The 15,375-nt window shown below is 37.8% G+C and overlaps 3 protein-coding genes and 1 long non-coding RNA gene across 4 annotated transcripts; 3 read left to right on the top strand and 1 right to left on the bottom strand.

Moving 5' to 3' along the window:
* Positions 1-2,816: 2,816 nt before the first annotated feature.
* LOC140781042 (probable serine/threonine-protein kinase PBL7) lies at positions 2,817-5,730 on the top strand. The gene is made up of 6 exons (XM_073126808.1): positions 2,817-3,314; positions 3,407-3,651; positions 4,111-4,502; positions 4,589-4,721; positions 5,021-5,110; positions 5,226-5,730. The coding sequence occupies exons 1-6, from the start codon at positions 3,002-3,004 to the stop codon at positions 5,385-5,387; spliced, it is 1,335 nt and encodes a 444-aa protein (XP_072982909.1). The 5' UTR covers positions 2,817-3,001; the 3' UTR covers positions 5,388-5,730.
* A 594-nt stretch (positions 5,731-6,324) lies between these two features.
* On the top strand, positions 6,325-9,634 carry LOC140782601 (endo-1,3;1,4-beta-D-glucanase-like). Its single transcript, XM_073129259.1, has 7 exons — positions 6,325-6,793; positions 6,911-6,932; positions 7,131-7,257; positions 8,176-8,266; positions 8,420-8,509; positions 8,750-8,850; positions 9,338-9,634. The coding sequence occupies exons 1-7, from the start codon at positions 6,643-6,645 to the stop codon at positions 9,476-9,478; spliced, it is 723 nt and encodes a 240-aa protein (XP_072985360.1). The 5' UTR covers positions 6,325-6,642; the 3' UTR covers positions 9,479-9,634.
* A 1,082-nt stretch (positions 9,635-10,716) lies between these two features.
* Positions 10,717-15,175, bottom strand: LOC140782973 (uncharacterized). Its single transcript, XR_012107975.1, has 2 exons — positions 14,878-15,175; positions 10,717-13,281 (listed from the first exon to the last, which is right to left on the bottom strand). It is a non-coding gene; the product is annotated as an uncharacterized lncRNA (long non-coding RNA).
* LOC140782972 (uncharacterized) lies at positions 11,082-14,422 on the top strand. The gene is made up of 2 exons (XM_073129891.1): positions 11,082-13,124; positions 13,813-14,422. The coding sequence occupies exons 1-2, from the start codon at positions 11,082-11,084 to the stop codon at positions 14,272-14,274; spliced, it is 2,505 nt and encodes an 834-aa protein (XP_072985992.1). The 3' UTR covers positions 14,275-14,422.
* Positions 15,176-15,375: the final 200 nt, after the last annotated feature.

Genomic DNA, 15,375 nt, shown 5'->3' with positions numbered 1-15,375 from the left:
TTTCTCGCGGCTGCCTTGGTGGTTAGGAGAGGGGAGAGGTTCTTCCTAGGGTGGTCATCTTATCTACTCTTGTTCTTTTTGTATATCCGAATGTGACAGTTTGTTTGAAGCTTAATAAATTATATGTCTACAAATTTTTATCAGATGAAAAAAAGAACTGTATAAAATTGAAACTGATTCCTAATAAATTGCTTCTCGTACTTATTTTCCACTTTCATTCTTCTCATTGTGCTGCTCGCTTGTCCTTTTGGCTTCCAACCGAACTAAAGGAAAAAAAAAAAAAAATGGACAAAGGAAGCAAACGATAGCTCTCGCAGCAGCACAGGACCACCTGCCCTGCTCCTTGGGGCAGCCAAAGTTAGAGCCGTGAACTGGCCAGAGGAAGTGAGTTGTTCCGAAAGTGACCTTCTGTACAGGATTAGTTTGCAGGAATTGAATGAATGCTGGAAGATTAAGGGGAAAAAGAAAAACAAAGTGGAGTGTATGTAAACGACCCAAAAATAAGAAGGCGATCTTAAGCAGTAGAAGTTAAATTTATGTGATAGAAAACAAAGTGGACAAAATGGCGACTCTTGTCATCTTTCCGATCTTTGTGCATGAATCTTCCCTTTCTGTTCTCCTTCTTCCTTAGACAATTCAAAGATTAATGAGATATTCGGTGTTTAACATTAAAGGAGTAGGAAAATATGGATGTCTAGACCGCTTTTATGAGGAGACAATTTGTTCCACATGATTTAGTCCCTGTAGAGTGAGATGCTAATCAGAACATAACAAGTTCTAAAATTTAGTACTTTAACCATAATCCTATAATGTGGGCGGTGATCTAGATGTGAGGAAAAAATGTAGGACACTTTAGAGGCAAACATTTACATGGGACATATGATGTGCCAAAGTCTCCTCCTTTCATTTTTATGTGAAAATAAAAAGATTCTACGAAATCTTTATAAACTTTTATTAATAGTGCTAGATCATTTGACTATACCATAGATACACGAAGCAGTCCAAAACCCAATGGTAGTATAAATCTGGCGTGATAGTCGCAATTAAAAATGCTAAAATTTTAAGTATATCAAACAAAAAAATTAGAAACTTTGCAAGTATTTTTCAAAATTAGAAACTTTAAAACCGGTATTAAAAATATTTTAAATTAAAATAATATGAAATATAGAAAAGAAAAGTCTGTAAAGCTGTCTTATTCCGGCCTCAGAGTGGTCCTAATCTCCTATAATACTAGAGAACTAGTAGTTATGCACAAGTACCAGTATGACAGCTATTATGCTTGCAGAGTACTACTACTCTATTATTCTCAGTAAAGGCTATACGAATCAACCAAAACCGTAGAAGAGGATAAGTATATGGGCTCTTCAGTGACCTCCCATGGTGGTCCTCTCCTCTGCAACAACTACAAGCTAAATGCAAGTAACCCATGGAAACAGCTAACGGTTCAATTATCGTCGGACCTCATTTCACATTCACTGGAAGACACCAACACCCAAGGAGAGAGATAGAAAGAGATAAAGAGAGAGAGACGTGTCATCTTCCAGAGCTTAGAAAGTGATACAAGTTGAGCTAAAACAGTGGACTGTGGTCTGATCATTTCCAGGACTAGAAATTTAGACTTCCATTAGTATTCTTCCTAAGTTTGTCTTGCTTAATCAAATCAGTAGATAATTGAGATAAAAAAACCCATTTGGACGAATTTGTTTGTGCCAGAAGAAAAAAGGAGTTGGAAGTTGCATGGTAGAAATAGCAACATCATTGTTGTGTTGAGAGTAGAAAGGCAGCAAACCAGTTTAATCATAGCTTCCAAGTTCTTCTCCTACTGATCCATAATGCTGCTATTCTTGGAAGTAGAATTCCTGTTGTTAACAGTGACAATTTTATTGAAAATTTTCTTCATGATAGTATTGCTTGTAAAATTTTCTAACATGACACTGACTGCTACTTGAATTACTTGGTGTATATAGATAGAGTTTTATTTTTATTTTTATTTTTAATTTGGCCAAACTATCCCTCCTCTAAATTTTATGTGCCGAATTGGACTCCAGGCCAAACTTAATACCAAAAGGATGTCTAATTTTTCTATGTGAGCAGTTATGTAAGTAAAATGTTGAATTGAATAGTATTTTACTTAGAAGATGAATAGTTGACTAGTCTAGAGTCTGTTTTATAGGTTAACTTGCTGATCTTATGAGTGCTTGTGTTAACTTATTATTAGATATACTAACTATCTTATTTTAATATGGAAAATAGCTATGGGTGTAAATTGAGTAGTTAAAAACATGAACAAACTTTAATTTTAAATTTTGTCATATAAAAATGCTAATTCATTTTACTTATAAAGTAGAGAATAAATGATATAGACTTGCTGCACATAAGATGCTAATGACAACATTATTTTACTCTCAAATATAGATGCTAAAATGATCAGTATTTTAATCTGAAAGTAAAACACTGGTAAATTCAATGTTCTATTGACGGGTTAATGACATGACTCCTAAGCTGTTAAAAATAGATTTATTTTGGTATTAAATTTAGAAAAAGTCCATCACAATGGTTGGAGAAGGGCTAGTTTGATATTAAAAAAAAATAAAAGAAAAAAACTCTTGGTAGATGCTATTCCAAATTAAGCTAGAATTTGGAGGACCGTATTCCAAGTCTTAACAGTTAGCCATTAAGAAGCAAGACTAGCTTAGAAGGAACATAGCATTTATTGCTTGCGAAGAACATATAGCATTGTCAAATAAACATTTCACACCTATATTCGAAGACAATGAGATGAATAAAGTGATTGGTTTGCTCATCTCTGAAACAGTGATCACGGGAGGTAGGAGATTGGTGGGCGCAATGCATGTGAAACGGCTTGGATTCATGTGAGACTTTGCCACTGGTTGACCCTCCAGTTGAAGAAAGCCAACCTCTATTGCAGCCTTATTTATTAAGGGCTCAATTTCCTCTCCTTATCTCTTCTCCATCCCTTCCATCCACAAGTTGCGTTGTAATGGAAGTTGATCCAATTCCTCCTCCTCCATTGCTGCCATCATTGCACCATCATGACCATCATAAGTACGACAATCATGACGGGCGAGGACTCGCCGCCGCCAATCCTGTCCTTGTAATTGTAGTACCTATTGTTGTAGTAGTGGCACTAGTCACTGGCCTTGTGATTCTACTGATGCTTTGCAAAGCTAAGTCTAGGAACGTTAGTAGCGGCAGCAGTTGCAACAGCAGCTTCAGGAAGTGTACCTTCGACAACAAGCAGATCTCCAAGTGTAGTAGCATTGTTAGTGCCAATGGCAAAAGCTATAGTCCAGGTAATTACACAGTACTCTTGCTTTGATCTGTTACCAGTTTTATTAGCCGATTGGTTGATTTGTTGTTGTTGTGCACTTGGTCTTTGAGACAGATGTTAGAAGTTGCATCTATGGAGGGGAAGGGAAGTTGATTTCTATACAGGCTAGGAACAGAGGGGGGCAGGTGTTCACTTACAAGGAGCTTGAGCTGGCCACTGATGGATTCAATGAGAGCAATGTGATTGGTACTGGGGGATTTGGATCGGTGTTCCAAGGAAGATTGATGGACGGGACCGTGGCGGCGATCAAGCAGTTGAACAGGGAAGGAAGACAAGGAGAGAGAGAATTCAGGATAGAGGTAAAACATTTCAAGCAGTTCTGAAACCTTCTTGTCATGTTCATTTCAGTGCTAATTTCTTCTCTTATTTTTGGGCTTTCAATATGTGAGAATATCTAAGTGTGGTATGTAGAACCAATTTGCCACTATATTCAATCATAATGCTAGTTCTCAGGGTTATGCAGTTGCTCCTAGCTTTAGTTGACCGAACTCTCCTGCTTTCAGATCATTGGCACCTTGAACCACTAGATGCCCTCACAATATCACCAACCCATGACTGACCGCGAAAAGATTGGCATTTACTCTTCTTTGCTAGTGAAAAGTAAAATCAGCAAGGCTGCTTGAGTAGATCCATGATGATCACCTAAAACTCATTCAGTGCCCCTCTATTCTAAATAGAAACACGAAGTAGCTAGCCATTAGACAATTGTACTGTTACAAGCATTGCCTTTAATAACATCTTAAATGTGATCAAAATAGGTGGACCTTTTAAGCAGACTGCATTCAAGATACCTGGTAGGATTACTAGGCTACTGTGCCGATTCAAATCATCGTCTACTTGTCTTCGAATTCATGCCAAATGGTAGCCTACAGCAACACCTCCACTCCACCTCAAAGAACCAGAACCATCAGCCTCTGGATTGGTGGGCAAGGATGAGGATTGCTCTCGATTGCGCCCGAGGCCTAGAATTCCTACATGAGCACACAGATCCAGCAGTTATCCACAGGGATTTTAAATGCAGCAACATCTTGTTGGACCAGAATTATAGAGCCAAGGTATCGGACTTTGGCATGGCAAAGATTGGATCTGACAAGGTCAACGGCCAAGTCCTTACGCGTGTTCTCGGGACTACTGGATACCTTGCACCTGAGTAAGACTGTTCATTAATTGCTTCTTCATTGCATAAGTTTGTTTGGTAAAAGAATTGGTCTCATGAAGAGTAGTCTGTTGATGCAGGTATATTTCAACTGGCAAGTTGACTACAAAGTCAGACGTCTACAGTTACGGTGTGGTGCTTCTTGAGCTTTTGACTGGTCGGATACCAGTTGATTCAAAGAGGCCTCCTGGAGAACATGTCCTAGTCTCATGGGTTAGTACATTTGTATTCTATTCCTGCTCCTAAGTAAGTTCAAGCAGCATATATTTCGTCAAAATTATGAACTGGTTTTCTTTTCCCTTCATTTAACTCAAAATGCTGAAGTGAACCACCTTAGCACAAAAAGTTACAGCTGCTTGTTCAGCAATTAGATAGTTTTGTTTCAGGGTGAATAATATCATGATAATGTTATGATACATCACTGTCTACTGAGAACAGCATCTATGTCAGCATGACAGATTTATTTAAGTTTCAGTTTTGGCTATTGACAATCCTTGATCTTGACATATTAGGCTCTTCCTCGACTTACTAATCGTGAGAAAGTCATGGAAATGGTAGATCCAATTCTGAGAGGCCAATTCTCAAGGAAAGATCTTATTCAGGTCTGTGACTTCAATTATTCGAAACCATAAGACTATGGCACCATTATAATTATATTTTCAGATTTATCAAGAACTTTGCTTTTGTTTCTTATTTGTTTTTCACATGTGACGATAGGTTGCTGCGATTGCGGCTGTGTGTGTGCAATCTGAAGCTGACTACCGACCGCTCATGACCGACGTGGTACAGTCTCTGATTCCTTTAGTTAGGAACCCAGCTACTTCTTGCCCCACAACTCCTTCCAGATTTCATCATCAAATTGCCATTCCTCAGCCTTAGTGCAGACTATAATAGCTCAAAAGACATCAGTTTGAGTTATGAGGCAAGCATGAACAAATGATGAACTGAACTGTAAAATATTTTGGCGAGTACAGAACAACATATGCAGTCAGAAACTATTCTGTTCTTTTCCATGTAGAGGATTTTTCTTTTTTCGCTTTTTGTATCTTCCAATTGAGTTCTAAATTTCGATTGTACAGTTTGAAATTATGTATATTCAGTTATATGGATCTTTCGTGTAGTGAAAGATCAACTGTGATTGTTAGTGACAGATAAATACCGTGTAGTTAAATATCAGGTTAATCTTGGTCTGAATGTATATTTGATTATGTTGTCATGCAAATTATCTAGGAAACAAGGACCATGGAGTTTGAGATTTCTGACTATATATATATATATCAGTAAAAGGAAACAAGAAACAAAAAGAAAAACTAATTATATATTCAAGATCAAATTTCTTGATATTAAAACTTCGCCCGACATAGAACAGCTGAGATGTTTATCGAAGTCGAAGTTTCAATATCAGGAAATTTGAATTGCTGATCTTGAATATATATTTAGTTTTTTTTTTTATAGATTATGAGTGTCTACATAGGTTAAACAAAAAAGCTATTAAGACTCTTGTCAATTCTAATATCCATGGAGGGAACTGAACATCTATAAAAAAAAACTAGTAGAATTCGAGCACCACCGATTCACTGAACAAAAAATAAATATAATTCGTTGTCACAAGAAAATTCATCTTAGGTTTCAATCAATTTCTCAATTTTTTTTTTGGATTTCTTATGAAGAGCTAAATTATGATACACATAAGATTAGAGAGAAATAAGATTTAAACCCATCCGATAAAAAAAACATAGATATCTAAAGGGAAAAGATTATAAGGGATCATAGTACAGCAAATATATATATGGATTTCTCTCTTGACTAAAAGCACGCGGAATATTCTTGGTTAGGGAGATATTTGTGCCAATGATTGGCTATTATTGATTAGAAATAATTAGCCAAATTATTAGCTACAAAATTTCAGATACATCGAGATCGTGCAACATCAGATAGAAACCATTGGATTGGCTGATCCAATCGTCTATCCCATCAACCATGCAATCGTCCGGCTCCAAAAGTCTCTAGCCGCTATATTAGTCTGATTCTCTTTCGCCTTGCCTTCCTAGTTCACTCCGCCGCAATTTACCAGAAATATTTCCTTAAAATAACTTTTTTGCCTTTTTCTCGAGCTTCGACAGCAAAGGAGGACATGGCGAGCTCACAGTGCTGCTCGAATCCACCCACTCTAAGCCCCACCTGCGGAGAAGGCTGCGTCGTGGACGATCTCGGCGGCCTCAAGGCGTACGTCGCCGGTTCCCCCGATTCCAAGCTTGCTATTATTCTTATCTCCGATGTTTACGGTGATCAAATAACCTCCGTTTTTATTTATCCTCCAAAGTATCATTTTTTTCTTCTTTTTTTGTCCTAAGATTGCTTGTAGTTACGTCTAACTTTTATGATATCGTCTTCTTTTGCAGGATTTGAGGCACCAAACCTCAGGTATGTGCAATTGTTTTAGTTCTTAGGACTATAAAATCAAAAGTTTTGATTTTCTTTTGTTATTATTAAACTTATAGCCGAATTGTGAGCTGGGAACTTGCTGAAGTCTTCTATGATGCACATAGATTTCTTATTTCCTTTCTGGGCAATTTTGACTTATAATTTGACACATCAACGATGTAATATATCTCTGTGAAGGAAATTAGCGGACAAAGTTGCGGCTTCCGGATACTTCGTGGTGGTTCCGGATTTTATCCATGGGGACCCTTTTTCACTTGATAATGCTGAGAGACCTTTTCCAATCTGGATTCAGTCTCATACTACGGTTTGTTTCTTATCTTTCTTAACTTGATTTAAGTTTTTGCGGGAGATTTTAGTTTCTGACTGCAATGTAGTGGAAAGAATCATGCAACTCTCTTTATTTTGTATTCAAGTGTCAAGAATTTTATCTTATTCAAGCATCTGGTTGCTTTAAGTACTTAGATTCTTCGTTTATTGGTTGTGGAAGGAGGCAGAACCAAGTACAGGCAACCAAAAGAAAACTGAGAAGGCCTTTTGTTATTCTTACAATCTGTTTGTGTAAGAATAAAAATAAAAAGGATCTGTCTGTGATGTTCAGTTGAGATTCGTAATTTAGTAAGGACTATTTGAATAGCCATATTTCAATGTGGGAAGTTGGGATTTGGGAACTAAAGCACTTCAGCTTTTATACCTTTTTGATATGTTGACTTTTGGTATACATTTGCGATGTGCTTTTGAAAATTCATGAGTCTCTTGTCTTCCGGAGTCGTCCATCTTTTTGAGTAGGCAATTCTGACCGCAGCAAATATATTTGCTTTTTTTATTAGCAATAATTGATCTAAAAATGTTAGTGTGGAACTCCAAATAAGTAGTGAAGAACATAAAACACCTGGTCCCAGTCATTTGCCAGCACAGAACAAGGAACTGAAGGACTGTATTATCTGAAGTGTTGGAACAGGCAAATTTATATTGTGAGTATTAAAAGGATGAGCTTTTTGGAAAAATAATCAGGATCCAAAAAAAAAAAAAGAATCTTATTGTTAAAGGCATCCAAAGCTCATAAGCATTCAAAGATTAATAGCACCCAGTATGGCGAGAAGTAGAACTACTTAAGCAACTTGCATGTGTTTACCAATGCATTGTACAGGAAACATCTAGTTTTCTTCTCTCAATATGTGTATTTATCACTGAAAGTTATTGACCAAACTTTTTTCTTCTGAAGGATAAAGGATTTGAAGAAGCAAAACCAATTATTGCAGCTCTGAAAGGAAAAGGGATATCTGCAGTTGGGGCTGCAGGATTTTGCTGGGGCGGTAAGTGTTCTCCAAATGAGTTCTCTGCATTAGTGTTCACATCCATGTATAGATATTTTATATTCTTTGGATAAGGAGCATCTGTGCAATTGTTAAAGTCATTTTTTAAACTTGTTGCTCTTGATTTTGTATATTCATTCACTTCTCTTTCAGCTAAGGTGGTTGTGGAACTAGCAAAAGCTGCTGAGATACAAGCTGCTGTCCTATTGCATCCTTCATTTGTAACTGTTGATGATTTCAAAGGTAAACGCTCCGCCCTCTCCTCTTTCAATCCTTGCAAGTTTCTCAGGAGTGGAAATCTATTTTTGAATGAGGTCCCTAACCCCCTCTTCTCTATGCCATACCCTACCCAATTCGATCCTTGCAAAGTTTATCAGGGATGGAGATGTATTTTTGAATGAGGTTCTTAATGTAGCTGAGAATGTGACTGCCTTTCTTTTTTGATATATTCAGTACAACTAATCCCTTACCTAATATATCCAGAGGTTAAATGCCCTATTGCTGTACTTGGAGCTGAATCTGATCATCTTTCTCCACCTGAGTTGGTGAAACAGTTTGAGCAGGCTTTATCTGCAAAATCTGCGGTGAGTTCTCTTCATATTTATGAATTAACAGAAATGTTGGACTTGATTGCATCACTACAGTCTTCTCTATAGGTTCCGAGGTTTAGAATTGACATTAACTGGTGCACTAATATAGCAGAAAATACTTGTATCAACTAAAGATATGATAGAAATGTTCTACTTTTATTCGTGGCTACCTTTATAGAAGTTTGTAACATAAGTAAGAATGAAAATCCAGGATTTTGTATCCTATTAGCATGAAAGTAGTCATCATGTTAGTAATTTATCATCATGCCATTATTAAGAAATAATTCAGGCAAAATCATTACTCAAATCAGAAGCCACTGATTTCTATGTAACACAATCACCATTCTAGTGCGCAATGCATCTACGTAATACACTCATCAGTTTGCACTTATAGGATATTTCTGAATATTGACTGCAAGCTTAGGTAAGATTTTGTTGGATAAGTTGAATTCAGTAGAGTAATTTTTGTGCCGTATTGCAGGTTGATTACTTCGTCAAGATCTTTCCTGGGGTTGCACATGGATGGGCTGTTAGATACAAGGTTGATGATGAATCTGCTGTCAAGAGCGCCGAGGAGGCCCATCTGGATATGCTTGGTTGGTTCAAAAAACACATCAAGTAGGATTCCTGATAATAGGATCTACTTCTAAGAGCATGTTGTGTGATCTTAAAATTAGTGAATAATAACTGATGCGTAAGTGGTCTTAGAATTCACGTTGTAGACTTTGAGAATATTGGCAGTTTGAGCAAATAAATGGTAGTATCTTTTCAGGTGCTAGATTAGTTGACTAAATTTCATAGATGCAACTTCTCATTGATCAATCACGATTAACCTTGCTGTATTAAGGCTAAATGCCTTCGAGTAGTTAGGGTACATTTGGAACCAATTCTATATGGAATTCAATTGTTCATTTGGATATAATTCAATTGATTTCATTTAGAAATAAATTCGCTGTTTGGAAAATAATGAAAATGAAATGGAATCTATCTAATCTTGTTTGAAACGAGGTAGAAATGATGCCAAATAACAGATTTTGTGAAACTAGGATTCATTCCACCGATTGGGGGATTTCAAATAAGGTGTTATTGTAAACTGAGTGTCAGAGCATAAAGTTATAAACGATTAAACGCTAGCATTTGGGCCTAACTTTTCTCAGAAAAAAAAAAACTATAATCAAGCACCATTATAATACTAAATGTTTTGTTAACTTAGGTAGAATTTAGGCAAATTGATGGCGTGCCAAGGTAACTTAAATGGCACGGGCAAAAAATCCCACCACGGATTGCGTGCTTGGATGAAGTGATTAAGAATTTGAGGCTTCTCCATCGTGTTAACGCCTAATTTAAGGTTCATTAAAGCTGTTATCTAAGTAATTATAAAAAAAAGGATTGGCTCGAGTACCAAAGTTTCTCTATAACTTCTAAAAATTAATGCCTACTTGCTATTTGAAATGCTCTAGTTATCAGATATAATTTCTTAATCACAAGATTATTAAGGACAAGTGCAATTAGCAATCAGTCTATTTAATCACAGAAAACAAAACCGAGTTATTGGAACTTAACATTTGCAGGCAAAACAACTCGAAGAACTTCTTGATCCCTTGGAAAACAAACAACTGAAGAAAAGAAAAAGAGAAAAAAAAAAGTTGACTGTAGAAGCCATTTGAAGCAAAAGATGTGCACAAAGGAGGTAAGACAGCGGGCATGGAGTCTGGCAACAGAAATCTAAAGCAGGAAAACAGCACAAAACGTCATTTTACGGATAATCAGGATAAACGGCCGAAGTTGACTAAAAAGATTTGAAGACTGAAAAAGAAATACAAGATGGGGGTTGACAATTTGTTGTTGAAGTCATGCAAGTGTCTGAAGAAGCCAGCAATATCATAGTATTTCATCTTGTTTCTTCCACATCTCAACAATCTATATCGAATCAACACGGCATCATTAGGAATTTAGGATAGATAAAGCCATGAGGAGAGCTGAATTTGACAGTTTGCAACTGAATTGAAAAGAAAATCTTAAAATCTACTGCCTCTCCCTTCTTTCTAGTTTCTTTGTTCCAAATAAGTAAATATTTGACAGTTTGCCAACATCCTGAAGCTAACTAGAAACAGCACCATTGAATTCATTGAAGCCTGGTTTCACAAATTTAGCGGATCTCCTTATTTAAGCATCTGCTGGTCTTCAGAGCAGGCCACAGTTTTTTTTCCATAAATATTCCAGCAATGAGGTGCCAAGGAGAGTCAAACATCCAAATGGTTGTTGATAATCCAAACAGAGGCAGCAGCAATCATTCAGGACATATCAACTTGACCTATTGGGAGCCTCAAAGAGAACCTAATGAGCAGACTCCTGCCATACAGAATGAGACAGATGTGAGCACTAGAAACAGAACAGAAGCACCTGAGAAGAAGCTAACTCTTTTTGCTATTCGCCTTGCAATCCTCGAAAAATCTGCAAGCAGCATCGGAGCACTAGCATTCATCTGGGCTACCGTAGTCCTTCTCGGTGGGTTTTCTGGTACACTGAGTGGGACAGACTTCTGGTATGTGACCATAATTCTCCTAATTGAAGGCACCAGAATCTTCAGCAGGAGCCATGAGCTCGAGTGGCAGCACCAGGCAACATGGACTCTAGGAGGGGCCAGATGTTACAGCATCCAAATGTTCCATTCCAGTTTCCGCTATGTCCATCGTTTTGTAAGGGCTGTCCGGAATCCAATTTCAACAATCCAACCAAAAGGTCATCGCAGCCAGCAGCTCACACAAGATGATCAGAGGGGAAAAGAATTCCTCAACCAAGCCATTCCATATACAACACAGAGGACATGGCACACTACTGACGTTCCCCTGGTCCCCTATGCAGGATGGGTCTTCTTTTCAAAGAACATCAGCTGGCTATATTCATGGCTTCAAGTTTCATCAGCCATAGCCTGTGTAACCCTCTCCTTGATTCGTCTTATCAAGCAGGACTATGGTGTAGCAAAAGAAGAGTCCACCAACTGGAAGCTGGCGCTAAATCTATTCTATGGGATGGCATTGGCAGAGGCCCTGATTTTCATGGTAGAGGAGACCTATTGGATATGGAAGTTCTCAAGCAAGTTGCTGGAGCAAGTCAGCGAAGACTGTGGACTTGGACCCTCTGGTGTAGTATGCACCAGACGTTTCTTCTATGATGCATATACAAAATGCATATCGGGGAGCATCTTTGACAGCCTGAAGATGGACTTTGTGACTTTTGCTGAAGAGTTATTGTACTCTGATTCCCATGATGAGCAACTAATAGGGGCCCGAATTCTGCAGAGCTTTGTCAAGAGCAACCATTTTGCCTTCGAGACAATTCGGAAGATCGGGTCTTCCACCAAGATTATTGAGAGACTGATTGAAATGCTGAACTGGAAGAACCGAGGAGAAGAAGACATCAGGAGGTGTGCAGCAGAAATTTTGTGGAAACTTGCAGGAAAGAGGCCAACTGCTCTTCGTATTGCTGGAATTCCAGGCTCAATGCAGTCAATATCGTCGTTGTTGCATAAAGGAAGGAGCACGGTTGGGAGAAACCATGAGAGTAAGCAGCGAGCAGTTATAGATGATGAATCAGACTATGATTTCTCAGACTTCAATAATCTCGGCCTGCGGATTCTCAAGAAACTTGCCAGTGATCATAATAATTGCGAAAAGATTGGGAACGTTAGAGGCACCCTGCCTAAGATCATAGACTTCATTAGTGCTAGCCAAAGTTTGCTATGCAATGAGCACGCACCAGTTTCCCAGATTAAAGCAGTCAAGAGATCACTGCAAGTGGTGAAAATGTTAGTGAATACAACAGGTAGCACCGGGAAAATGTTACGGAAGGAAATATCAGAGATTGTTTTCACTGTGAGCAGCATCAGGGAGATCTTGCAGCATGGAGAGAGACACCAGGTGTTGCAGAAGTTGGGGATTGAGATCCTGACCAGCCTAGCTATGGATGAGACTGCCAAGGAAAGGATCGGAGGCACAGGTGGGATTATTAAACTGCTGCTATCCATCTTCTTCAGACAAGGTATCACATATGACAAAGCAGGTGAGACCCTGGTAATGCTGGCACTAGAAAGCAAGAAAAATTGCATTATGATCTTGAAGGAGACTGATGTGTTGGAAAGGCTAGTGTGTGCCTTGAATGACCCACTGCTCCAGCTAAATGCTTTGAGAATCCTGAGGAACTTGTCTGCTTATTCTGGAACTGAATCTGCCGGTTGTCTCAGTGAAGTCACTGCTGCCCTTCCCACTGTAAGCATCTAGCTCAACTTGATGTTCTCACAGGAAATTTCATAAGTACTTTTAAGTTTTAACCTTCCAATTGAATGTAATTTTTGCACATTTCTTTCCTACAAAACTCTCTAATAGCCAGAGATCTAGAAGAACCAAGAACTTTGGCATTGATAGTCTGCTGAAATTATTAAAAATATTAGGAAGCATAATCATCTATCTGGGAAGCATATCTTGACAAAAGTAAAACAGAATACAACTATACTGCAGAATCTTATGCAAACATAACTTCATAAGTAGAATGTTATGGTCCAAGTATGAGTTGAGCCCGAGTCTGCACTAGCATGAGTTTCCGAATTGCAAGAATTTATAGTATGCAGTTCTGAAAAAATAATCAGCAAGTATTCATATCACGCTTGAAAAATATGAAACCAGAGAGATTAGTTCCATAACCTAGTTAGAACAGCCTGCTATATATTGGAAAAACATAAATATCACACTAACTGGCAATTTATAGTGCTGTTTTCTGAATCAATCTAGACTATTAGGAAAGGTCCACTATAACAAATTGGATCATAACATATCACCAGTTATCCTATAACAGTCCTTAGTTGCAATTGATAAGAACTGGTTGCTTTCACATGGACTGAGTGAAAAGCTAAAACAGGTACTATCATCAACATCTTAATTTTAATACCTTTTCCTGCAGGTGCTAAAATCAACCATGATTGAGACAGATAAATTACTACAGGCATCACTCGGGCTTATCATCCAGATCTGCAAATTCATGGGACCTGAAGATTTCGCAGGGGAACTAGAACAAGTTGGCATCCGAAAGACTGACTTTGCAGAAAGGCTAATGAATATACTTAAACAATATAAGTATCCAGATATTGAAGTTCCACGAATAAGGAGGTCTATCGTTCAACTAGCCATTTGGATGATGAAAACCGAGCCTTACTATATTGAAGTATTCAAGAACTTTGAGATGGAGAAATTACTAGAGACAATGGCAGACACCACGTCCGATCTTGAGTGCTTCCATGTTTTCTCTGGTAATGCTGGACTGAGCCAGCAGAGAGAACATGTCTCTTCTCTTCTGGACACAGCACTAGAGTTGCTGACCAATGGTTCAAGTGCACAAAGCATGTCCACCATCCCAATTATGTGACAGCAAATAAATTACTCATACATGCTTCCATGTAAGTGTTACAGGCAGGTCATCCTGCAGATACTAAAGAGATGTGAAGTTCCATTTTATTTGTATTCTGATACACTTTTCAATCATCGTTCACTTAAGTTGCTCATTATTGTTTACTTAGAATCTTCTTCCCTACTCTTCATGGTAAGCTAACACAGAAATATTCTTTGTTCTGAATGTGAAATTAAAGGGCAGAAACTATGCATAAATTACAGGAATCCCGTACTTAGTTTAGGAGTTCTTTAAGCTTACTGTAATTGAACTCTTGAATTTCACTTCTGACTCCATAGAATAAGGATAGAGGGTTTACTCATTTGGATGCTCTAGAGGGACAGAATAAGTAACACATGCTCTAAACTCCAAGTAAGAATTGTTCTTTAAACCATTAGACAAAGGCACACCTTATTGCATTGCTTTAGGCGGAGCTGATGAGGTTCAATATCTTTTTTTGTATGAAAACATCTTCTCTTTTACCCAAAATGTTATAACAAGCAACATTACGATGATCTTGTCCATCTGAACTATAAGACTAGTTGCAAGTCTGAAATATATCTCAAAAGAACTAAATCATACCGCGCGGTGATATGAGATGTTACTAAAGGCGTGCTCAACCCATGATGAGATTCGAGAACGAGATGACCAAGAAGAGATTTAGAAAGGGAAAGTATGAGATCGATTAGGAGGATTCGAGAATGAGATGGCCAATAAGAGATTTAGAAAGGTAAAGTATGAGATCGAGTAGGAGGAGTCAACTAAATCTGAGAGAGAACATTTGCAACTTGGCTAGGTTCTAATCGGATAGCCATCCAAAGCTAGGGATGTCCAATCACTTTTTTAAGGTTTACTGGATCAATTTATTTGCTTCTCCATCTTAAACCCAGATAATATTGACTGAACATAGATACGATCAAAGAATGTTTATCATTATCTATCTATCTATCTATCTATCTATCTATATATATATATATGTCTCATTGGATTACACTGACAAGGCTATACTTGCCGATACCATCACGGGGGAACTTTAGAATTTCTGACTCTTTTCAAGTCTACAGAAAAAAAAATATATTT

The sequence above is a fragment of the Typha latifolia genome, chromosome 2 (assembly GCF_019914945.1).
Source record: "Typha latifolia isolate L0001 chromosome 2, TyphaL0001v2, whole genome shotgun sequence".
NCBI lineage: Eukaryota > Viridiplantae > Streptophyta > Magnoliopsida > Poales > Typhaceae > Typha > Typha latifolia.
This window is presented reverse-complemented; position numbering and strand designations above follow the sequence as displayed.

What these genes read in the sequence shown, in the direction of transcription:
- LOC140781042 (XM_073126808.1), top strand. Translation starts at nt 3,002, where the DNA reads ATGGAAGTTGATCCAATTCCTCCTCCTCCATTGCTGCCATCATTGCAC. An exon ending in TGGCAAAAGCTATAGTCCAG is followed by an intron (nt 3,315 to 3,406) that starts GTAATTACACAG and finishes TCTTTGAGACAG; the next exon opens with ATGTTAGAAGTTGCATCTAT. An exon ending in CAAGGAAAGATCTTATTCAG is followed by an intron (nt 5,111 to 5,225) that starts GTCTGTGACTTC and finishes ATGTGACGATAG; the next exon opens with GTTGCTGCGATTGCGGCTGT.
- LOC140782601 (XM_073129259.1), top strand. Translation starts at nt 6,643, where the DNA reads ATGGCGAGCTCACAGTGCTGCTCGAATCCACCCACTCTAAGCCCCACC. An exon ending in TCTTATCTCCGATGTTTACG is followed by an intron (nt 6,794 to 6,910) that starts GTGATCAAATAA and finishes CTTCTTTTGCAG; the next exon opens with GATTTGAGGCACCAAACCTC. An exon ending in AACTGTTGATGATTTCAAAG is followed by an intron (nt 8,510 to 8,749) that starts GTAAACGCTCCG and finishes TAATATATCCAG; the next exon opens with AGGTTAAATGCCCTATTGCT.
- LOC140782972 (XM_073129891.1), top strand. Translation starts at nt 11,082, where the DNA reads ATGAGGTGCCAAGGAGAGTCAAACATCCAAATGGTTGTTGATAATCCA. An exon ending in TCACTGCTGCCCTTCCCACT is followed by an intron (nt 13,125 to 13,812) that starts GTAAGCATCTAG and finishes CTTTTCCTGCAG; the next exon opens with GTGCTAAAATCAACCATGAT.